Source organism: Stegodyphus dumicola, chromosome 8 (assembly GCF_044657685.1).
Source record: "Stegodyphus dumicola isolate Sdum_Otavi_A_Nest chromosome 8, ASM4465768v1".
Classification (NCBI taxonomy): Eukaryota; Metazoa; Arthropoda; class Arachnida; order Araneae; family Eresidae; genus Stegodyphus; species Stegodyphus dumicola.
The window spans coordinates 154113408-154138968 of NC_140775.1; the positions used below are offsets into that span (position 1 = coordinate 154113408).

The 25561-nt window shown below is 30.7% G+C and overlaps 1 protein-coding gene across 3 annotated transcripts in view; it reads left to right on the forward strand.

Moving 5' to 3' along the window:
- LOC118182639 (sister chromatid cohesion protein PDS5 homolog A-like) overlaps nt 1–25561 on the forward strand; it is a 138735-nt gene that overhangs the window by 98886 nt on the left and 14288 nt on the right. For 2 of the 3 annotated variants that reach the window (XM_085822607.1, XM_085822608.1), the window contains 6 exons: nt 765–897; nt 6074–6193; nt 12414–12470; nt 19437–19570; nt 19659–20360; nt 22235–22393. In XM_085822607.1, the coding sequence (XP_085678733.1) occupies nt 765–897; nt 6074–6193; nt 12414–12470; nt 19437–19570; nt 19659–20360; nt 22235–22393 (1305 nt within the window). The remainder of the gene's footprint in view (nt 1–764; nt 898–6073; nt 6194–12413; nt 12471–19436; nt 19571–19658; nt 20361–22234; nt 22394–25561) is intronic. The other variant, XM_085822609.1, reaches the window with a different exon arrangement.

The following is a 25561-nucleotide window of genomic DNA, read 5'->3' on the forward strand; positions in this document are numbered from 1 at the left end:
CCTTTTTATTTTCACAAAAAATTTTTTTTAATGCGAATATTAAAAATTTCTGATTGTAAATCATCATTCTTTTTCTTTTAAAAAAATTTCCAAATTGTGCTGAGATGATTGCCATAATACTTAAGTATCACATATTAAATATTTAGTAAAAAAATTATTCCACTAGCTGAAGAAAATTGCATGCATGTGGGAAATGTAAACCACGTGCGCAAGTGCACATTGATAAATGCCTGTTTCTGAATGCTGTTAGAAACTTTGATGTTAGTCCATATTCACATATAAGTGCACCAAAAATTATATGTGCTTATATTTTAATAGCTCAATTTTTAAACATATGGTGCCTAAAATGAATGAAAAAATTATTTGGCTTTATTTCCAGACTTAATTTTTATTGGTTATTTTCTTAATGTATTTTAATAGCATATAATTTTGGAAATGTAAATGTCTGTTTATACACCAGAACTATTTAGTTTGTAGTTATTTAATAGTCTATAAATGGAAGAAATATTTTAAGAATGAACATGCAACAATTAAAATTGCAATTTTAAATTAATTTTTTTTCTTTTGGGGTGCATCTTTTGTATTTTATAGCTGTATTTAGAATATTTATGCAAAAAATAAAGGTATGTGAAGTACTTTTTAAAAAAAAAACTGAATTAATCTAGTTAAAACTAAGCTAATTTTTTTTTTTTTTTTTTCTTCTTCCGCCTTTTAACTACCATTTTCATTGTATGCATTCTTGTAATTAGAGTATGTTATTTTAGTTGTTTATCTCTGTTGATGGAACCTCTCATCTCCAAGAATGAAAATTATAGCTTTAGCTTCTTCAAGAGACTACTTGAAAATATCAAACAGACTAAAGATAAACAAGCACCTGATGACAGTGATGCCAATTTGGTAAAATCTTTTATTATAATTTTCCCCCCTTAATTAGAATATTCAGAAAGTAATTTCTTTCAGGGCAATTTTTTTTATTTTGTACATGCTGAGGAAATTTATTGTCAAACCAGAGATACCATTTTGAGCAAATCAAATCATGTTGGGGTATCATTCTTTGTGTTTATATCTTCATGACATTCACTTAGCTTATGACCAACCTTTTTTTTTGGGGGGGGGATGCCTTGAATGAGGATTTTTTTCAGCACCTCCAAAAAATAAAAAATACTTAATTAGTATCTAATTTAAAATTAAACTTGACATATTTTTATTCCTGTCAGTACAGTTTAATTAGGGTAAAAAATTCCATTTGATAGTAAAACCATTTAATTGCTTAAAATCTTCTACTAGTACAATGTCCAATAAGTGTAAAAAATTTTTTTTCAAAGTCCCTCCATTTGCTGTAGTAAGGATTATGTTAATTTTATTAACAGTTAAATTTTAAGTTAAAGTTCCTTTCCTGTCAAATTCAACTTCACTTACTACTCCCGGCCAAAACGTAGTTTTGGAATCATTCTGAATGCTTAATAAGGAGGAGCGGTATTTAAACTACAAAGTTATTTGCAGAGTGAGAGAGAATCAGAGTTTCTGATTTGCACGCGTCTGCCTTTTGGTTACTCTCTCTCTCTCAAGGCTGTTATTACGCTCGGTCGTACTCAGGCCCTTGATAAGCTTTGTAGTCAAATAGAGTTAAGCAGCCACCTCGATTAGAATCTTGATAGCTTCCACTATATTTCTTTAGTTAATCTTATTTTTAGTTTAATTTTTAGTTTTAAGTTCAAGCCCAAGTGTCGGCTTTGTTGTACACTCCAAGATGGAGTTTTGCTAAATCTTATTGGAATAATAAAGGGTTAGTTATCCTTCCATCTTGTTGTTTCTTGTTATACGAACTTAAGCGATTATTCGCTAACTAGTTCTTAAGATTCGTCACTTTCTGTAGTAACTGAGAAATACACTAGTGAGAATCTTACAGTTTGTCATTGGTTTTCTTCTCATATTCATGTTTCATGTGACAATATTAGCTGTATATATTTGAAGTCTCTTGCTTTATCTGTTATTACTTATAACAACCTGATCAAAGCCTGTTTTCACTGTAACTTTCCAAATGAGAATAGTACCTTTTTAGCATCTGGGTAAGATAAGTTAAAATTTTCCTGTTTAAGATCTGTTTACTGATAATACAAGTATTGAAAACAAGTTTTGCCGATGACTTTGCAGCTTCATTGAATGTAAACTGTCTGAATGGTTATTACTGAATTTCAATGCACATATATGTAAAATAAAACATAATATAATTCAATTGGTTAATATAAACATAAATTATAAGCTTTTGTTTACAACCTTATCTGGACAGAAATATTGTAAAAAAATCTAAAATATTTATAATCAATATTAATAATATTAATTTGTTGTTTAATTCATTTTATCAAAAAGCAAAATTTAATTAAAAAGCTTAATGTTTGTTCCAGCATTATTCCAATAATGCTATAGTCAGGGACTTGATCACTTTTATTATACCACCTCTTTCTTTTCATGTTTTATCACAAATAATTTTAATTTTTTGAAAAAGCATAGCAAAATTGACTGATAATACACATAGAAATATTTGCTAAGAAGAATCTACATAAACCTGCCAGTTTAAAAGTGAAAAAAAAAAAAAAAAAAAATATTAATTTTGTATTTAAATAAAGTTTATACATATAAACAGAGTTTGCTGATAATTGCAGTCATATTTAATCACATTCCTCTTTTACACTGATTTGTAATAAGTTATTGAAACAATTAAGAAGTAAAATAAATAAATAAATAAGTGCTGAGGGGGTGGCATTTAAAGGACTGTCAAAATTTTTTAAAGCCTTTTTATACCATTTATTATCGTCAGATCATTTCAAAATTTCTGTCCAGTGTGGTAAGGGTATTAAGGTATTTTTTAGCAAAAAACTGAAAAATCGGTAATTTCATTGACTTTGGGGGGGGGGGGCAAGTCCCCAAATCATTGATCTAAAATAGAATGCAATTTCATGCTATGTATAATACTTTTTAAAAAAAGTTTTAAAATATATAAAAAGACTGTCTGAAGTATGTGGACGAAGAGCCAGCTATTGCTGACAAAGAATGACATTTGAATTTACTGTCAGTAGTAGCTTCTAAATATTTTGTATGGTTCAAAAACTATTGGGCCAATAGCCTTTATTTAACAGGTAAAAATATCGCCACAAAACAAACATAAGACATTTGTAAAGCCAAAGAATTATAGAAAGAAGTAAATTTTTATTTTCTTACGGATTCATTAGTAATACATCTTGAAATTGTATTGACGCATTTGATCATGTTTTGTGTTAGTGCATAATAGGCATCATTGATATCAGTAATCATGCAAACAATTAAATTATCTTTAAAAAAATGGGAAGTTGTGCTCAGTTTGCTATTGTTAAAGAGTTATGGTTAAAAAACCCTTTTCTCCAAATCTGAATAACAAATAAGCATAAAAAGTAATAATTATCACTTCTTAGAAATTTCTAGTTTTTAGGTCTTAAAAGTTTCTTTATTTTTTTATTAGATTCCCCCCCCCTCTATGCATCACTATGCCTTATTGTGTCATTAATTGGTCTTCAGAAAACAAACTGTGAATGGAAAATACTGAGTTAATACAACAAGAAGAAAGATCACCAGAAAAGATTGGAGTGGTTCAGTGAATTTTTTTATCTTTTGAAGAAAATGCCAGGCTATTATATGTCAGTGTGCTGTGCAAGTTTTAAAAATTGGTGGCCCAATATTTTACATCCTTAACATCTCTTGGACATTTTGGCTTTGAGCTTAGTAATAACTTTTTGCATATGGATGGTAGCTTATTTTTCAGAAGCTAGCTCGGCACTGGAAATAATCTAAGAAATGTTAAAACTTTAAAAAGACCCATCACGTCACAAACTTTCAGAATGACCCACTTATTTTTGAGTTGTTGAATTCAATCGAATTACGAAATGAACCCTGTGAGGAAAGGTTTTTATTATTTATCAGGTTCATGTATGTGCTAATTAGGGTTTGTAGCGGTCCTTATAAGTGCTTATAAGTCCTTATATTTGAAAATAAAATATAATGCTTATGCTTACTTTTTCTTTAAAGCCGTTATTTTTTTGTTTTTAGTGCTTATTTATTTATTTATTTTTTTGCTTTTAGTGTTTTTTTTTTTTTTTTTTTTTTTTTTTTTAATGATGAACAAGCTATTTTTCTCCATACTAAAGCCGAAACTAAATAAACAACTTTTCTTCCTAATATGGAATGTCAGATGTGAGTCATACTCCCGGAAATAGCTTTTCCCTCTTTGTCTGCATTAACATAACAGTTGGTGTGCACGAAGAATACAGACAGGTGCCTGTCGTTCTATTGGTGTATTGGTTCTATTGGCATTCTTTTCCTCCCACCCAAATACTACACATGTTTGAATTTCTATGAAGATCTTAAAAATTTGCATTCTCGTTCCGCTTGGTCAGTAGGTGCCTGTCGTTCTATTGGTCTATTGGTTCTATTGGCATTCTTTTCCTCCCACCCAAATACTACACATGTTTGAATTTCTATGAAGATCTTAAAAATTTGCATTCTCGTTCCGCTTGGTCAGTTCATATTCTATGAATGTTTATAATAACATAGTTGCACTAACTGCTAAAGTATAGTAAACTTCCAAAAATGGTTGTGTTTTAACACAGATTAACTTTCTAAGGAATAATATTCGGAATGGCTTAAATAAAGAGAAAGTAATCAAATAGTCAAAATAATAATCACTTTTTTTTGTCCAATACATTGTACAGCACGAAGATTGGGAGGTCTCCCCTTTCTCCGCAAAATGTTGAATATTGCAACTGTTACAGTTCGCTGCAAAACAAGCAACGGACCTCTTTTTTTTTTTTTTTTTTTTGTCGTCATTTTCCAATCTGGATTGAATAGGACTAAAAGTTCTGCGGTCTACTAACCCAAGCAAAGAATGATTCCATTCTGGAAATTTAACGCCGTCTGTTGAAAGTTAGAATGGAAAACACCCCAGTTATTTAGTTCTTTATTCTCCCAATACTGGCAGTTGTTGATTCCAATTGCGTAATGTCACGTAAGGAAGAATTACGGCGCACGTATTGCACAATAACGTTTGCGATATTTTACGGAGATGATTAATTTGATGTTCAGTCCGAAATTTGTTTATGAACACTTAAAAGAGTTTTACTGTGCTTGCTAAGCAGAATATTTTTTAGTTCCGTTGGTTTATTTTTATATGATGCACATATTGAAATGTCAAAAGCATTTATTTAGTGGAAAAGTCTAAAGAGCGGCTACAGTTAACCCCCTCCTCCGGACTGTCAGAATACTCGCCAATTTCCAAGTATGCGGTTTAGTTAAGCTTCTAGTGTTAAAGATGACTGCATAAAGCAAATTTCTGTCTTCTGATTTCAGAAATGTTCCTCTTTTTTACTTAAATTACTTTGCTTGAAATGTTAAGGGAAAACTGATATACGATGAAAATTAAAAAAATATTCAGAATTTAGATTTAAATTAGTTATATATGAGTGGAAAAATAAATTGTATTTATTATTAAGTTCCGAGCGAATATAATAAATATGCCTTATTATTATTTATTTCCTCTATTTTGAACTGAAATTTCATCAATAAATCTTGTAATATAGTTTAGTTCTGCATAGTTTTTTTTCTCTCATTGTAAACTAGTTCTCTGTAAATTGAACTATCATTTAAAATTAAAAACAAAAAAAAAAGTAATTATTTTCCATGGTTGAGGTAATCCTGATTATCTCTTAATAAGGACTTCATTTCTCATATTTTAAATTACAAGTCTTAATTTTTAAGGTTATGCAGTTGTGTATGATGTAATTAGAGAGGTGCTTTTTTTTTTTTTTTTTTCTTTTCTTTTTTTTTTTTTCCTTAAAATGTGCTTGAAAAGTGCTTATAGGTGCTTATTTTTTTAACTAAAATGTGGCTATAAACCCTGCTAATTTTGCTTACAATTTTGACCAGTTTATTTTAGATAGCTTTTTTTTCTTATGTGTCATCCAGTGTTAAATGTAATTCAGACACTTTAACTATATTATGAAAAATAAATACTTTGTATCTATTGTGATAATGTTTTTCATTGTAGAAGCTGTACGCTGTTTGTGATCTGGCATTGAGCTTAATTATATCAAAGAAAAATATTTCTCTGAAGGATTTTCCTGCTGAACCCTCACTTAATAAAAAATTTTTCACTAGCCCGGATATGGTAAGCTCATTATGTTTTTCAGCAGGACTCTTAAACCTCTAACCAACCAAGGTAGGCTTCAAAACCCCAAATTCTCTAAAAATTTCGTGATTAAAATACCAACATGTCTCCTGTATTTTATACCTGCAATCTTCTCTCTCTCTCTCTTATATATATATATATATATATATATATATATATATATATATATATTATTATTATTATTATTATTATTTTAATTTTTGGGCATACTTCAGGATCTATTTAAAGATGTTACAAAAATATTCTAGGCCATATATAATGTACGGCCTTGTTGGTTGGAGAGTTAAATCTGAATTGCTGTATATTGTGTGCTGGGAAAATTGAGATTTGCACAACATTTATTAAATTTAGCTTTATTTAATTTGTTAATTACATGATATTCTTGTTACTTTTTTATTACTGATATAAAATAATTCTAAAATTTATTGTTATAGCACACATGCAGTATCTTTTAAAAAATAATTTAAATAAAAGTTTTATGTTGCTCATCAAAATTAAAAATATTGGCAAAAATAAAATTGACTGTTATTCATTGAAAACAATTTGTACAGAAGTAAGTCAAATTTATAAAAATTTAGATTTGGTCTCTGCTAAAAAAATTTCTTATTCTGTTGTGTGGTTGCTTCTGATAAAAATGCAAACTTCTGTTCTCTGTTTCTTGAAATATACTGAATTTCAGATCAAGTCTTGTAGAATTGCACACTGCTTTTCTGAAAGTGCATTTTTCAGATTCTGAAGGATTTAGAAAAGCATTTGTTGTGCTGAAGTTTTCCGGCATAAGGTATCCACACAGACTTCTCAGGTGACAGATCTAGTGAGTAAGCTGGCCAATCTATTTGAATGGCACCTTCTGTGTTTAATTGTTCTGATGTAAGAGATGCTCGAAGCATGCAAACACTGTCATTTGCTTGCAAAAAATCTGCATCCACAGCACCCCTAAACAACCTTACATAGGCAATCAAACCGTGAAAAACAACCTTATATTTAGCGTAGGTATAATGAAACACTCAATCGATTTCGAGGGCAGCTAAAGGTCCCTCCTCATCAGGAGAAAGAAATACATAGAAAGAAGAAAATAGGAATCACAGAAACACGTGGTGCTTATCAGCACTGCACGTCGTTATAACTAGATTTTTAATCAGAGTTGCACTGGCCGCCTACTTTTACTGAGCCAGGCTGTCTGATCAGTAGTAGTAGTAGGCGGCCAGTGCAACTCTGATTAAAAATCTAGTTATAACGACGTGCAGTGCTGATAAGCACCACGTGTTTCTGTGATTCCTATTTTCTTCTTTCTATGTATTTCTTTCTCCTGATGAGGAGGGACCTTTAGCTGCCCTCGAAATCGATTGAGTGTTTCATTATACCTACGCTAAATATAAGGTTGTTTTTCACGGTTTGATTGTCACATTAGCGTGTTTCTCTTCTAGTCTAACCTTACATAGGGTTTCAAGACTTCACCAACATATATGTGCTAGAAACAGAACATCTGTTAAAAATATACAGCTGGGTGTGGCCATTTTTTTATTTTTCCATCTTCTGAATAAGTTAGGTATTTTATAACTAAGGAAAGGTAAATTCTGTGTTCTTTGCTGGCTCCAAATCAAAATATACCTACAATCATACTTCAGACTATATCAAGACTGGCCAACCAACAGTGCATGGTTTCATTCCTCTTCTCTTCATTAAACGTAACATGACACTACCTTAAATAAGCCACATGGAAAGTGAATTGAGTGTCACATTCCAGATCAAAAAGCATTTAAAATTACAATTTAGAATATATCTGGGATTTCTCAGTGAACAATATATGGTCCATTTAGTTTTGTCTGTGATGAACTTGACAACGGCACCACCTTTAATGGACTACTTTGGAGTATGAAATGAGTAGGTGGCTGTCTGAAGGTGTAAGACCAGTTCTTTTATTATAGTTTCATTGTTTCTTCAACAGACAGTGGCAAAAAAAAAATGGTCTTCTGATGCAGTTTTTGTTCTTAGCTGTCCTTGACTAAACTGTCTACTAAAATATTTGCTGTTTAAATGTTGTTCCAAGTTTTCTATATGATACTTTAAGAGATATTCAGATCTTGGTAACCTCAATGTATCAGTTAACTGCCATTTTTGTCCTTAAATGATACCTACTTAATGAATACTGATCACTCTCAGAAACCACATAAACTTTAAACAAAATTATGCACCCAAATTCCAAAATGCACCTACTGCACAATACAGTACATATTCCACGTGCTAATTTATGCCCAGAAGTTCAATTTTGCTTTCAGTTGTGGGTAATTAACAAGAATAATTGCACCATTTGATGTTGGTTGAAAACTTTATCAGTAAGCATATTATTTTAGATAATTCTTTAATTTTGATGAGCAGTGTAGAAACTGGTGTAACAAGTGAACCAATTGCAGTGGATCTGTTTGCGAAATGATGGTATATTAAACGAATAATTAGATCTGTATATGCTTAGAATTTTAATAGCTTTGGTGTTGACAATGTTATAGTAAAAACATAAACAAGCAGCTTGTGAGAGCAGTGAAGTTATATCTAGAAAGAATATTTTCAAATGAAATTATCTAAGAAAGTTACTTGCAGAAATGGTTGTTTTACATGTGTATTAAGTAAGTTTTATGCCTGGTGCAATAGGGCAAGATATGTGCTTAAAATTAATTTATCAGTTTCCTACCTAGTTTTCCTTAACTTTAACCCCTTAACTGCCATGGAAAAAGGACAAGATTCACTCCCCAGTGCCACCCCTTTTTTACTTAGGCATGCATAGTTATGCGATGTATTGGAGGGAAATAAGTGCAAGTTTTGCTGTCTAAAAACTGTTTTACTTTCACAAAATAAAGAATAAAAGAAAAAATGAAAAGACAAAATTTAATGTTTAAAGCAAAAGTATAATAAAAACGATATTTGTATAATAAAAATGATCCAAAAAAGTGGAGTTTCGATCAATTTATTTTTAGACCAGCAAAGTGTAATATCAGGTTTCAATGCTATACCTTATAAAATCGGTATACCTAAAAATACATACTGTATTTCTTCTGAATTGGTTGGATGTCATAGGCAAGTTTTTCATATCAGATCGTATCCAACATTGAGCATCTTTCAGCGAATAGTCGCAATCCTGTATCTGATCTAATATCATATTCTGAGGTGTCCGATTCTGAAGATGACAGAAAGTTATCATGTATTCCACTGTCATCACGTACAGACATATTCGTAAAAAAAAGCACCTATTACTAACAGTAGACGAAAACAGAAGACACATAATAAAAAAATACGTTTTACTCAAACAAAAACATGAGCATAATCATACAGTCATTACCGTTTAAGAAACATTTCCATCTCGAATTCTTCCCCCTCTCTTCTCTGAAATAGTATCCTTCTTCGCGTACTCTGTCAAAGTCATTGTGGTGTTGCGTTCCAAAGCTTTGCGAATAATTTTACTGATAGCAACGCAAAGCAAATGATAGTATTTCAGCAGGGCGTATATATACGCCAGCGACAGTTAAAGGCTTAATGCCATAGTGATCCCTGAAAGATTAATTTTCTGCAGAAAATAATGTTTTCTCACAGCCTTCAAACGATCTGTAAACGGCATCTTTCAAACTGTCATCACTAGATCATGTAAATGCTGTTTCAGTTTTTTAGAACAAAGTTATTTGAGGCTGAGTCTTGTGAATACAGTGGATATGGGAAAGGCACTGAAATCTGCTTTACTGATTAGCAATTTGGAAATCTGAGCTTTGTGTGCTGGAACATTGTCATGCAAACATCATTTTCTGCTGAGTTTCCTAATGTGGTTTTTATCTTTTTGCATATCAAGGTTGAATCGACATGTTAGAATAATAAATACCTGATGTCATAATATTATATGACATATAATTCATAATTATATGCACCTCAATTAATAAGCACCCTTTTAAAACTTAGTATGGGGAGTATTCCAAACTACCTTCATAGATTTCTGGGTTGTTGAAATGAGGGAGATCCACAGCTTCCACAACTCCATCTCATGTCTTAGCAATGAATAAAATTTTTTGTTTGTCATTTGTTATTGAAAACTGTTTTTCAGAACATTAAAAACTACGTTTTTTGCATCAGCATTCTGGGTACGCCATCTGATGCAGACCTTCAGTGTACCCAGCCTTTGATGCAAGATTCGATTCATGAATCTAATGCTGATGCCTCTTTTCATAATAATATCAGAAACTGTCACTTTTCTTTTTCCCATTCCTCAAAATCTTACTTTAGAAATTGGGTAGGGGAAGTAAATAAATAAATTTTGTAACATATTTTATTGTATGTAAGTCATTTTGTTTTCTTCTTGGTTGAATTCTAATCCCCCACCAGTTGATTATCCCTCCCTCTTTTTGTTTTGGTCTGGCATTTCATTTCTGGCTGTGTGTAAAATGATTGCATACCTTTGCATTGTGCATAATGTAAACTTGAAATGTTCTTGACCAGTTTTACATCACCAGCTTGTAAAAGATTACAGTACACATATTTTTATTTTTTAATACACTATCAACCGTGTAATTCTTTTTTTGAAACTAGGTAAATGCACATATTTGCATAGACCAATGGGATATAGCATATTACTCAAGTTTAGCATTTTTTCCTAACTTGTACTGAGTATTTAGCATAATTAAGCAGGAAAACTGTTTTTTTCCTTGTTCTTTGTTATTGATTTTAGAAATATTCAAAATGGGAGTCTTCCTCCCTCTTCAGTAAAATAAAAAATAAATTTATGACTTTTCTTATGGTATTATAAATTCAAATTTAAACTATGTAACACAATTAACACCCAGATGTTTATGTTGGAACTAAACATAAATATTCAAGGGTAAATAACTAGTGTTAAGAAGTTTTAGTTTAAGAATAAATTCTTTATTATTCTTTCATATAGGTAGAGTTAGATACAAACACACAATACATGTTTATCCAAGATACTGTTCCTGGATTTAATGCACACAAAACTGATGGCAGCGTGATAGAATTTATTTTCCCAAAAGAAAATCTTTACTTTCCACAAAAGTACTTACTCGTACAGCTCTTCTCAGTTAACAGAGCCCAATCAGTAGTTACCACTTCAAACTACCGAGAGCATTTAAACACAACTCAATGCAATGCAAGCACACTTAAAAAACGAAGATCGTGCAAAGATATATCAGTACTTCGAAGCTCACTCTGAACTAAAAACTGAGAACTGATGCTCTCTCTGGCCTTTTGTAGTTTTCCTCAGATGCTAGGAAATCTCCATTACCTTCCATTTGTTGAAATTACTGGAAGACATATATGGTTAAAGTTACGTGCAGTAACATATATGGACTGTATCCGGCTACAGTTATATATAGGGATTAATTGCAGTACCAATTGCTGTTATACAAAGGTTACGGACAAAAATGTCACTAAGTTTGGCAACTTTTGGCAATTTCTTGCCAAATTTAGCGACAAAAATCGGTTGCCAAAACCATTGCCATCTTGGCAATATCTCCCTAAATGTAGCAAGATAACAATTTACCTGAATGCTAAAGCATTTTATGTTACATTATGCATGAGATACTGCACTTTTATGTATAATTTGGCTAAAATTATTTACATTTATACAAAATTCATAACAGTACTTTTTCTTAATCTTAAATTTAAAATTGCATTTTTTGTCTTCTAAATGGATCTTATGAAATACTTTAAATATAAAATTTAATTAAATCTCCTATCTACTCAAATTTTCAATTCATCATTTAGTAACACTTTATATTTACATTATTTTTTGCATAGTTATTTTGCTGTGAGATAGTGAACCATTACTGAATATAAAGCAAATAGAATTATCATTAGTTTGGTTATTAGTATTAGCTTGAATCAGTTGAAAATTTTTCTGTAAAATATTTACAATAAATCTTTTGAAATTTTATTCTAAAGTTTTACGAGTATCACTGAGTTAATTGCCCAAACTTTAACTATAGGGGGAGGGAAGTCTTTCAAGCATAATAGCATAATACCTGTTTACAGATTAAATAAAAAGTGTATTTCTTATCTAGGAAGAGAGTAAGTATAAAACTGATAAGTAGATGGCACAAAATAAATGTTTTAAATGTAGAATTTTTTAAAAGAATTTATATGTATTTCTTGCCTAATAAATAATAAAAAAATTGCAATCATTAATTTATTTATTAATTTTTTTTAGAGCTATAGTAATTTGAAAACATATTTGCCTCCGGAACTCATTAACATTAAACCTCAAGTAAGTTTAATGTATTTTATTCCGTACACTTTTCATAGTGCAAATAAGGATTGTTGTTTCATTTTATGCATTTTATCATCATGAGTTTAATAACTTTAGAATCTAGAAATTAATAACTTTCAAACTGTGCATATAAATAAATTCTTGGTTCAGAAAATAGTGCTGGGAAAACTTTTGGGAAGGATTGTGTTTCAATGCTCTTTAGCAGGTATTTTAGGAATGTGATTTGCAGGAGAGATTGTGACTTACATGGATGCCTTTTTTGAATGAACTGTTACATTGTTATACCCATATTCATGATATTTTGAGCACCTTGTTGAGTTTAGAATGATCTTTTAAATCTCAATGCCTTCCTTACTTTTTTTTTAAATTCAATTTTAATTTAAGAAGCAAAACTTAAGTTTTTAAAATTTGCCTGTGTTCTGCTTTCTTTTTTTTGTGCAGCAAAAATTTCTGCTTTTGGAGCTAATGAAATTATGTTAATAAAGTTTAATATTTCTATAGGGAAACTAAGAAAACAGTTACTATGAAATTGTTTTTGCTGTGTAAAAAATAAAATGGGATTATATTTCACTCTTGAAGCCGATGGTTTTGTGTATGATTAATATTTGGTGTTTTATTTACTTTATGCATATTACAGTGAATGTAAAAGTTTTTTTATGTTCTCTTGGGGAACACGCATGCTTTTTCTGACATAAGGAGAATATTTTGATAATATAGTATATGTATTTTAAATTGACCATTAAAATAATTATTTCAAAAATTATGGGAAATATTTTATATATAAATTTCTGAAGACCTAAAAAAGTAACAAATTCTGTAAATAAATTCATTCAGCTTTTGAAAATTTTAATGCTTTGTAGGAAACCTCTTTGATGTGTTTATTTTTTTCAGTGAGCACATAGCTTATTTCAGGTTTTGACAAAATAGAAAATATTACTTGAGAGAAACATTTGTTGCAAGTCTCAGATGCAAAGGATCCAATAAGTTTCTATTTTGTTAAATAGATGGACAAGTCTCCACATTAACATTGATTTTAAATGAAAAGTCTTGATTTTTTCCCATGTGATTTCACTTTGTCATTTTAAACAACCATTTTAAGTATAAGATCTAAGCTCTGTTAATAGATCTTGGTCTTTAAATGTTCTTAATTTTGGCCAAAATTTGTAAGAGACCTTTAATTTTGCTCATCTGTCATTTCTGCTATTTTGAGAATAAATTAACATTTTGGATGAATCTAAAATTCAAGCCTGGAAATACTTTTGTCTCTGTCGATGGTTGTAGAAATGTGTGATGCGCATCACCCAAAATTGGTTCGCATGTCATTTATGACATATATGCTTCTCTCTCTTAGTTCAGATATACAGTGTCTCACAAAAGTGATGGAACACTTGTGCCTTACAAAAGGAAACTGTAGTAAAATAAATTAAAAAGCATGTAAAAAATTTTTGTGGGTGTGTTTCATACTTAAATTTAGTAGCAATTATTACGTAACATACATTTTCTCAAAATATTAAAACATTAATTTAATAAAAATACAATTGTTTAGAACGGAGCAAAAAATGGCTCAAATAAGTGATGGGACACTTACTTTTCTATCAAATATTTATCCAAAAATTTTATTTTTTAAAGGGTTTTAATATTTTGTTGGATTTCCTTTTACTTTTAAAACATGATTTAATCTTCTTGGGGTGGATTCGACTAATTTTTTTGTGATTTCTGGAGTGATTTTACCCCATTCTTAAAGCCCCGATTATAATTGTTGTTTTGAAGAAATGGTGTGTTTGCGAATTCTTGATTCCAATTCTTGCCAAATATTCTCTATGGGATTTAAGTCTGGAGATTGTGGTGGTGTTTTTATTATTTCAGGACAGTTATACAGCAGCCAGAGTCTAATGTTCAAATCATTGTGCGTGTGGTTATTGTCCTGGTAGAAGTTAAAATCGTTATGAAGGTTCAATTTTTGGGCTGAAGATTTCAAATTTTGATTTAAAATGTCAATATACTTGTACCAATCCATTATACTGTCAGTAAAAACAAGAGTACCAACTTCAGCGGACGACATACACCTCCATACTATAACTCATCCTCCACCATGTTTTACTGTTGGCACCAAGTTCTGTTTTCGAAATTCTTTTTTGGGTTTTCTCCACACCAAGATTCTACCGTCAGAACCAAATATATTAAATTTACTCTCATCAGCAAATATAACTTCATTCCAGCAATCAGAATTCTTATTTACGTTGGATTTTGCGAAAGCCAGTCTGAGTTTTCTATTCTTTTCACTTACAAAGAATTTTTTCCTGGCTGCTCTACCGTAATATCCATCAGATTGAATTACTCTTCTAATAGTCTCAGGATTAGCAATTACTCCATATAATGCTTGTAAATCAGCAGCAACTTTAGGAGCACTCATTCTTGTTTTTTTTTTTTTTTCTTTTTTTCTTTTTTAATATTTCGAACAATAATTCGCTTTATTCCATTGGATAGCTTTGATGGTCGGTCAGGTCTTCTTTTATCCTGAATCATATGATTCTTTTTATATCATTTAATGATATTGAAAACTGTTGAATGACTCAAGTTAAATGTTTCAGCAGTTTCTCTAATAGATTTTCCACGTTCAATATGCAAATTAATAACTAATTTTCGAATTTCAGGCAAAGTTTCTTTTCTTTTAGCATTCGTGGCTGCACAGAGCTAAAAAACACAAAAATTCCAAAACAAACTGGAGAGAAATACTGCAGACGATTTTATAAATTATTGCCAATTGCTTTTGAGTAAAAATAAAATCCCCCAAAAATATTTTTACTGTAGTACGTAGTAGTATCTAATGGTGTCCCATCACTTATGTGAGCCAATTTTTGCTCCGTTTTAAACAATTGTATTTTTATTAAATTAATATTTTAATATTTTGAGAAAATGTATGTTATGTAATAATTGTTACTAGATTTAAGTATGAAACACACCCACAAAACATTTTTACATGTTTTTTAAATTTATTTTATTACAGTTTACTTTTGTAAAGCACAAGTGTCCCATCACTTTTGTGAGACACTGTATTGAGAAAAAGCCTGCCCATTCTTTAGTAACAGTTATACCTTTTATATTTTATAATGTAATAAACCTTTCATATTTTATAATATAAGAAGAAGGAACAATGACATCATGCTATCAGAATACAGAAGCTGAGAAAAAATCCATAGATTATAATATGGGTGTTAGAAATGCTGTTGTGTCACTTTATTGGTTATTTCAGGTTTTGGTTTGCAAAATTTAGTAACATTTTGTCTTTAGGATAGAAAAAGAAATAATAGTATTAAAAAGAAAATTTAAGGGCCTGTTCCAAATTACCATTTGAATTTTATTTAATATATTATTTATCTTGTGCATGCATGTACATATATATATAATATAGCACAGTTTAAGATCCGTATCGGAATTTTGGATGATTCCAGATTTTAGGTTCATTAGTTTAAATTCATAAAGATGATGTGTAAAAGTAACAAAAGTAAAAATATGAAATTTATCTATGAAATAATGAAATATTATCTTAAGGGGATCAATGTTTGAATATTTCTTTCAGTATAAGTTGTGTAAGCTGCTTAGTTTTTTTTCCCTGTAACTACCATGTTGACAGTTCATACTAAACTATCAGTCAAAGCTTTTCATTCTCAAAAATCTCCATCATTTTTTTCATTATCAGTAGAAATAATTTTCTGGATTAGTTGATTGCTAATTGGGGCATTGTCATCGCAATGGAGAACTTCTGTTATATCATCATTTATTATCGTTTTGTTGTGTTGAGCATTAGCATGTAAGGTGTATTAAGTGCGTTTCCTCTATTTAGCACAGTTTTAATCAAAAAATCATAGGTCAAAATAACTATGAAATCTTTATTTAACACGTATGGGAATTCTTCTTAAGTAGAACACCAATTAAAGAACGATCTTCTCAGACATTAAAAATTGAAGTATTGAAAAGAATAATTTACATACAATCATCATCATTCCTAAATTATCAGGCTATTTAGGCAATAAAAAGAAACATACTTTGATGCAGTACCTGAAAATGCACTTTCTGGGTTAGACCATTGGCCCAGGTATAAGTAGCTAAGGTGAGAATCGAACCTTCGCTTTCTTTCACCAAAATATCTTGGCGCACGTTTGTTTTCTATGCTTTTGAGTTTCACTATGCAAAAATACTTGAATTTATACTAACATTGTCCCCGTTTTGCTAATGAAACTCATATCAATTGCAGTTCACTCTTGGAAAACTGAAATTTAGCTTTAGGAATTGATTTGGTCTGTAACGTCTTAAGCTATTTTATCGACCACCACAAGTTCTGAGAAAAGGAATGACCTCCTCGAAAGTTCCCACGGGCAGAGTATTTCTTAGCGAATTCTCGGAAAGAGGAAGTGACCAGCAGTCACAAAACAATCTCAGCTTTTTTGTCTCTCTTTTTGTTAGTTGTTCGAAAGGAGACATTGTTCAGTTTGCTTTCATCAGTTTATAGGTTCAGTGTCTCAGACCACCCGGTTTGAGACCCCCAGTTGGAATCGAAAAGTACCCACGGACTTTTTCCCAGGCTGTCTTCATCATATCCAGTTTTTAATCAAAGTGCTCTCGCCAATCAAGAGGCGTTTCTAAAAATTACGGACAAATAAGGATCCTAGAAGTTTTTCCGACACGCCCAGGACAACAAAATCATGGAACGCAGTTCCAGAGAGAGAGAAAAAAACAAGAGTTAGTTGCAGTAAGTAGAGAGAGAAACCTTCTCTCGGTTTTTTGCAGCTCGGCCACGAGCAAATTTTTGCTTCGCTCTGCGTAGAGCGATGCAAGCGATATCTCTGCCAAGAGATTTACAGCAAGGTAGCTGGGTTCGCTGCTACCTTACGAAGAGCATCCTGCTCGGACACAGCTCAGTCCTGCAACCACCGCCTTAGAGATTCCAGGGTTCGTAGCAGTCCTTATAAGTGGTTATAAGTCCTTATATTTGAAAATAAAATATAAAGGCCCTTATAGGTGCTTACTTTTTCTTTAAAGCCTTATTTTATTTTATTTATTTATTTATTTATTTTAGTGCTTTTTTTTTTTTTTTTCCAAAGCCGGAACTAAATAAACAACTTTTCTTCCTAATATGGAATGTCAGATGGTGAATCATACTCCCAGATATAGCTTTTCCCCCTTTCTCTGCATTAACATAACCTTTGGTGTGCGCAGAGAGTATAGACCGGTGCCCGTTGTTCTGTTGGTCAAAGAATTGCGAAAGCAATAGAAAATTCCGGTACATTCGGCATTCTTTTCCTCTCACCCAAATACTACACATGTTTGAATTTCTATGAAGATCTTAAAAATTTGCATTCTCGTTCCGCTTGGTCAGTTCATATTCGTGTTTATTATGATCGTTATGCTTATATTATGAGCATATGTATGAATGTTTATAACAACATAGTTGCAGTAACTTCTGAAGTATAGTAAACTTCCAAAAATGGTTGTGTTTTAACACAGATTAGCTTTCTAAGGAATAATATTCGAAATGGCTTAAATAAAGGGAAAGTAATCGAATAGTCAAAATAATTTCATTTTTTTGTCCAATACATTATACAGTATGAAGGTTAGGAGGTTCTCCCCTTTCTCCGCAAAATCTCGAATATTGAAACTGTTACAGTTCGCTGCAAAACAAGCAACAGACCTTTCTTTCTTTCTCTTTCTCTTTTTTTTTTTTTTTTTTTTTTTTTGTTTTGTTTTGTTTTGTTTGTTTGTTTGTTTGTCACTTTCCAATCTGGATTGAATAGGACTAAAAGTTCTGCCGTCTACCAACCCAAGCGAAGAATGATTCTATTCCGGAAATTTAACGCAGTCTGTTGAAAATTAGAATGAAAAACACCCCATATTGGTAAGTCTCTTTTCCTTTACTTAGTTCTTTATTCTCCCAATACCGGCAGCTGTTGAATCCTATTGCGTAATATCATGTAGGGAAGAATTATGGCACATGTATTGCGGCGATATTTTGCAGAGATAATTAATTTTGATGTTCGGTCTGAGATTTGTTTATGAACACTTAAAAGAGGTTTACTGCGCTTGCAAAGCAGAATATTTTTCTCTTACGTTGGGTTGTTTTTATATGATGATTTTTATATGACTGGTTTCACTTGTAGGCAGCTTTGAAGTAGGTTGCTTTAATTCTGGACACCCTGTTTGTATAAAAACACGTACATTGACATCCTATATATGTAAAGAAACTGTTAAATGAAAAAAAAAATGATTTTTCTACTATTATTTTAATGTACCTTAATGTAATAAATATAAAGTACAGTACAAAGTCCATAATCCGGACTCGGGACTTCGCCGATTTCATTTTTTTCTGGATTATAGATTATCAATTTAAATCTGGTGAGATGGCATGCAGAAATTATACAATAAAAAGTATGAAACCATAATTTAAGAAATAAAGAGCAATTAAAATCTAAAGAGTATCAAAATTTACCAAAAAAAAAAAAAAAAAGAGCTTAATATTTGTTTATTTTAGTAAACATTTCTCTCAATGTGTAAGTTGTTTAAGTTGCTTCGTTTTTTGTGCTAATACTTTCTCCTTTCTCTTTAATTCTATAAACAGATATAATTTCTTGTTCAGTTACAAAGTTCCACTGTTCAAGTCCTGTAATTGCTGTGTTGAGAGTACCGACTAACTTGTCAATCGAAATTTTTTCGTTTTCAGTAACGTTCTCTGTTACTTTCTTCACTATCGGAAGCGCGCATGGGTAAATGCTTTACTGGCTTTACGCGCATGCATAAGTTTGTGGCTTTGAGGTTCGGATTATAGATCATTCCGGATAATGGACATCTGGATTAGAGATGTTATACTGTATATTCTGTTTAACTGTTTGAAGTATTTTTTAAATAATTGTATTGAAATATTGATGCACTAATTTTATCAGATTACACATCTTAAATTTTATTTTGCAGGTAACAGGTATTGAAATAGACATATTTGAAGCATCTACATCATCAGTAATTAATGGTCCTGTTGACCAGGATGAAGTTACTACTAATTCTGATGTTTCAGAGAAGAGTGGCAAAACATCTGATATTAGACCTATGTAAGCACTTTTTATTGCAGTGTAAACAATATATTTTCAATGATTTTAGTTATTTTATTTGGTATTCATATGATTTTTCTTTGAACAGGAATGGTGAAGCAGAATCACAAAATGTGTCAAGCAAGTCTCAAGTTTCATCTCACAGGCTACGACCTAAAAAAAGAAGAGATGATTCAAGCACTGAGAGCAGACATGAAGACTCTTCTAATGTGTCATCAGTGCCATCTGTTAATACTGCTTGTGACATTTCTCATAATTCAGATAAGTTATCAGAAGCTTCTGAACAAATATCTATCATTCATCCATGGAGTGGGAGTAGTGCAACATCTCTGCATTCTTCAGCTGATAATTGTGCTGGAAATAAACTTGAGCATGAGCGAAAATCTGAAGTGCGGACTAGATTAAAACGCTCTCCTCGCTTAATGGAACTAAGAAAGTCATCTTCAATAAAAGATACTGAATCTAATAAACAGAATGGTTCTGTGTCCTCCTGTGAAACTAACATAAATTATCTCTGTGACTTAGATATACGAAGTCTAATAAAAGAATGCAATGTCCTTTTAAATAAAGATGATGTGGAAAGGTATACAGGTAGTTCTTTCTCAGCTTCTTCAGGAAGCATTATTCTTACTGATAGAAAACAAACTAATTTTAAACGTACATCATCAGTGGCCAGTTCTGATTCTGATAGTGTCAACCAGTCTACAGGAGGCCAGGCTGTAAAGAAAAGAAGACGTAAGCAAGTCAGAAATCAGGAACTTAATCATCCATCTCCAATGGTGCTCAAAAGGTAGATTTAATCATTAATCCAGGAATACTTTTAATGAAGATTTTGCATACTTAAATATTTAAATTAATTAATTGGTGAAATTTAGCGAATTGTTTCAAACATTCAAATATATTCATTGAAAATATTTATTGGTTTAATTTTCAACAAAAATTGCATTTCAAACCAAGCTTGTTCAAGAGTTATGCAATGTGTAATACATTATAAGTCAGATTATACATGGTTTTATGGTAACTATTATAATTCTACAAGATAAGAGTTTAGTTTGATAGATATTTTTCCTAAAAAGTGATCGTTTTGCTACTGATAGCTTTCATAATAAATGTTTCGTGAATACATAATAATACAAAAATCTCAGTCACTTGTTTCTGTAAGGAATGAATTGTTTTATAAATATCTTTTGTTGAACCTTATCTAATTTTAAATTTATTGATTATAATTCTTAACCTTTTATAGGCTGAAATCAAAATCAGAATAACTTTTTTGTTTGTTTGTTTGTTGGTTTGTTTATTCCACCTTAATGCTCTAATTTAAATGTATATCATCCTACTTCATATTAAAAAGTAAGTCTTAATGATTTACTTAGCATCTTAATAATTTACTGATATATTTCTTGAGATGCATTTAAAGTAGTGAGCATGTGGGACATATATGTTCCAGCCCTCTGGAAAAGGTTAAAGCATTCCTTCTCTTAGGCAGATGGCCTTAGTGGCTTTGCCATATTGAAATAACCTAACCTAACCCACTTTTACAAAATAGTGGCTACTGGCCAGTGTTCCACATTCGGAACATGCACGTTTAATGAATTATAGCAAATGTTTTTCTTATTAATATCAGTGCATCATATTTTTTTCTGTTAAAGTAAACCTTTTAATAGAAATATTAAATAATTTTTCAATTTTATATGTATTTTAAGTTGTGCTGTATGAAAAAGGAAGGCGATATTTCTCAATTTCTTTGCACTGCTTGTTTTATATCTAAAACCTGATTATTGTATTAGAAAAATCAAGGCATCTTTCATCTATAAATGACAGCTTTTTCAAGAAAATATGAATGAAATTTTATTTTTAAATGCATACTTAATCTGATGTTCTAATCTGGGAACACTGGTTTGTAAAAGGTTAATTTTATACAAATTGTTTAAAATAGATTGCAACTATTTGATAAAAGTAAAAATTTTATTTCTGAATTAACTGAACTATAACCAAGTTACTTTTGATTTGAAAGGAATATTAATTCATTTATTGCATTATATGAAAGTTTTTACGTACATATGTATTAAATTATGATGAAATAATTATTTATACTTTTTTGCATTAATGCAAAAAAATATATATATATTAAATTTTAATTATATCTCTTTAAATACTTTTATTTTGTATTGGTGTACAAACAATAATTACATAGCTTTAAATTCACTATTAATGGTCAAGTTTTTGTGAATATTTTTCATATTTGAATATTATTGTGGAAATTTTATTAATTATGGTCTATTTTAAAAGCTACAGATCTTGGAAAAAATTACTGCTAATTTAAGATGAATATCTCTAATATTTGTAGTCTTCAATCTAAAACTGTAAACAGAAATGCTAGCTATCTGTAAAATTATTTATTAACAGAGCACAGGAACAGTTACAAAGAAAATGTATATCAGAACATACACTGAAACGAAACACATTTAGAATTAACACTTAAAATTAATGTTAGAATTACGGAAACATAATAATGAACAAACTATCCTCATCATAGCTGGAAATCAACTGAATGTAAGTTGTTACTGTTGCCACTGTATGGTGTTCAGTAAAATAGTTCTGTTACAAATCTTAATTTTTTTGGAATAATTATTTATTGGTCATTTCTGTCATATATAATTTTAGGAAACGGGAATCCTCACCTTCTGTGCGCTCTGTTCGAGCTAAAACCTTTAGTTCTGTAAAAAATACACAATCTGCCAAAGAAACAAGTATGTTAACCAAGTCAAGCACTCCTCTTTCTTCCAAACTATCTCCAAAAATCAATAATTCAGTAAAAAAAAAGTAAGTATATAATGCATTTGAACATATACACTCTGCCTCAAAAGTTTGCAGACTATTATTATTTTAACAACTTGTGATCAATTTCAAATTAATACTTCAAAGTTGCCCCATTATTCTGTCAAATACATGTTTCTTTATCGAGAGAACTATGTTTTCTAATAACTCTGGTTCCACATTATACCATGTATTCTCGATGGCTGCTTTTAAGACATTCTCGAAAGAAAACTGCCTGCAATTCTCGTGAACTCTCGGAGACATAACGCATAACATTCGTTTACTGAATTGTAATAATATGTTGAATTTGTACGTCCTTTAAGTGTTTCGGATATGTTGACACCCCATGCGCATGCTCGTGTTACATAATACAATGCGCATCCTCCCGGGTTAAACAAAGAGGTTTTCATTACCAGCACAATTGTTGAATGTAAGCCAGGTTGGAGAAATATCTCATCATATTTTCTTTTTCACATCTTAGATGCCTCCTTCTGATTATTAGATCCTTCTTGAAGGGAAGTTGTAGCATTGCCATCTTTGTCATTATATTTGTTATGCTAGTTCAACCATTTATCCATATGTAAAAAATATTTTATCGTAAAATTTAAATATAATAACATATCTCATAATAATTATTCAAATAAATACTAACCTTAGATGAATAAAATAGTAAAATATAATATTGTATTGTTCTTGTGTCATTTGTTGTGATGAAACAGAATTGAACTATACTGGAAAAGCACTACACTACTCACAGTAACCCCGGCTGACTCTCAGCATGCGTGTGCATCTGTGGCGTACTTTAACTCTGAAATAACTTATATGCTGAAACTATAATGCAGTCACTGTTATGATGCATTTAGTGGTATTTTTCAATATGTAAATATAATTTACAACTCAACTTGGCCCGTATAAATTTTTATAACTGTTCTGTACAGAAAACGTATATTGAAGCTTTGCTATCCCATCTGGGATCACGACCCACAGTTTAAGAAATGCTGCTATAGAACAGTCTTTGCTTACTAAATTATAATGCTATTTTTTAATGTTTAAATAAATACCTGTTAAAAATACTATTCGTGTGGTAACTGGGAAATAATCACTTGCAAAATTATAGAAATTATTCACAACAACATTTATTTTTGATTATATTATCATGAGTTTGCAAGCAACAGTTGGCTAGAAAACTGCCGTCTTTTGTATGAAAATTGTATAATCAGGTAATATATCATCATTTACCAAGTGATCCAGAACTATGTAAGTTATGGATTGTCTGCTGCAATAGAGCTGAGAATTTTAATATTGAAAATTCAAGAATATGTTCCCTTTATTTTATACCTGATGATTACATGCAAGATTTAAAGACAGAGTTACTTGTAACTTTTAAAAGGGTACTAAAAGCTAATTCTGTCTGCACTACATCGTGGAGATAATTTGCAAAACAGAATAGGTTCTTTATGGTGTATATGTCAAAAATTGATGGCAATCTAGAAATATTTCCAGCAATTTCGGTAATAATGATTCATCAAATTCTATACAGGAAAGCTTTAGAGCAAGCGTCACTCTTGCAAAAGAAGGAAATGAGCTTTGTAAAATTTGGCTTCACTTTTCTAAGAAAGAAAAGGGTACAAGATCCTGATAAGGTAGACTATGGAAATCAATATGTGTGCAGTACACAACTGAAATAGCTCACCATGTGAAAATTTTAGAAAAAAAAATAAGAGTTGTTGTATTGTCAATAAAAAATAAAGAAAATTATTATTACTATACTTACTGCTGCTGCATAACTTTTAGGAAAAAGAGTAAAAAATAACAAGTGCACAATTAGAGTTAAAAATTTTTAGGAACGGTTCTAACAAATAATCAGATATGTTTATTGATTTGTATAAAAATTTTTTAAGAGGAATGCAGATGACATTTGTAAATTTGAATCACCTGAGAACATGCTACCTAGAAGATGCTACAACTACCAAAAATAATAAATATAAGAAAAAAGTAATTAAATACTGAATATTATTTTGAAGCACAGCAGTTTTAATTAGCACAGCACAATTAAGTATTTTAGAAACATATTACAGTACAAAGTCCGAAAAACGGACTTCTCGAGACTTCAGCAATTCTGGATTTGGTATTTTTCCGGATCTGAGATCATCAGTTTAAATCTAGTAAGATGGCATGTAGAAATTATAAAATTAAAAATATGAAATCATGATTTATGAAATACTGAAGTATTTATGATCTAAAGGGTATCAAAATTTACCAAAAAAAAAAAAAAACTTAATATTTATGTGTTTACCTTATTAAGCATTTCTTTCAATGTATGTTGTGTAAGTTGCTTCGTTTTTTTGTGCTAATACTTTCTCTTTAATTCTGTAGACAGACATAATCTCTTGTTTAGTTACATTGTTGAAGTCCTGTAGCTGCTATTCCGAGAATTCCGACTAACTTGTCGATCGAAATTTTCTCGTTTTAAATAACTTCTCTGTCACTTGTTTACTATCGGTAGCGGTGTGATCTGGATCCAGAACTATACTACAGATTTTGCCATTCGTTAATTGATTGATGTTTGAAATGATAAACTTCTTTTGTATCGTCTTCATTTATTACCACTTCTCCACGTTTTTTTAAAAAAATCCGTTAAGTGCAAAATTTCACCTTTATTTTGCGATATCCGAAAACCTTTAAAATTAGCTGCTATGATCATCAAATTTAGCTATTCTTCACTATACATATTTGCCTATGCATCATGAGCTTGACGGCTAATGACAAGTTGTTCCGTTAAATTTTACCTTGTTTATATCACACACTGAGAGAATTAAGCCTGAATTGTATTGGTTTAGTTATTTATTATATTTATGTCTATTTCTTGCACACATTTCTTTTAAGGCTTATCAGAGTTCTGTGGTGGCCTGCTTATTGAGGGCTGGTGCTAGATATCTTATTGCCTTATGCAGTCTCTGTGGGTCCTAAATTCTGTGACTCGATGCGGCCACACGAGCCCTGGCACTGATTCTGGGTTTATGCAAATAACAAATCAGTTATTCTTAATTCAAATAGCCCTAAATGTATTCTTTGGGTCTATGAGTATCATTATCAAAATCTATTTTTAGCATATGAAAAGAAATTTTTGGTAAATTTTTCCCCGTCAACGTATTTTAGTGCATTTAACTTAAA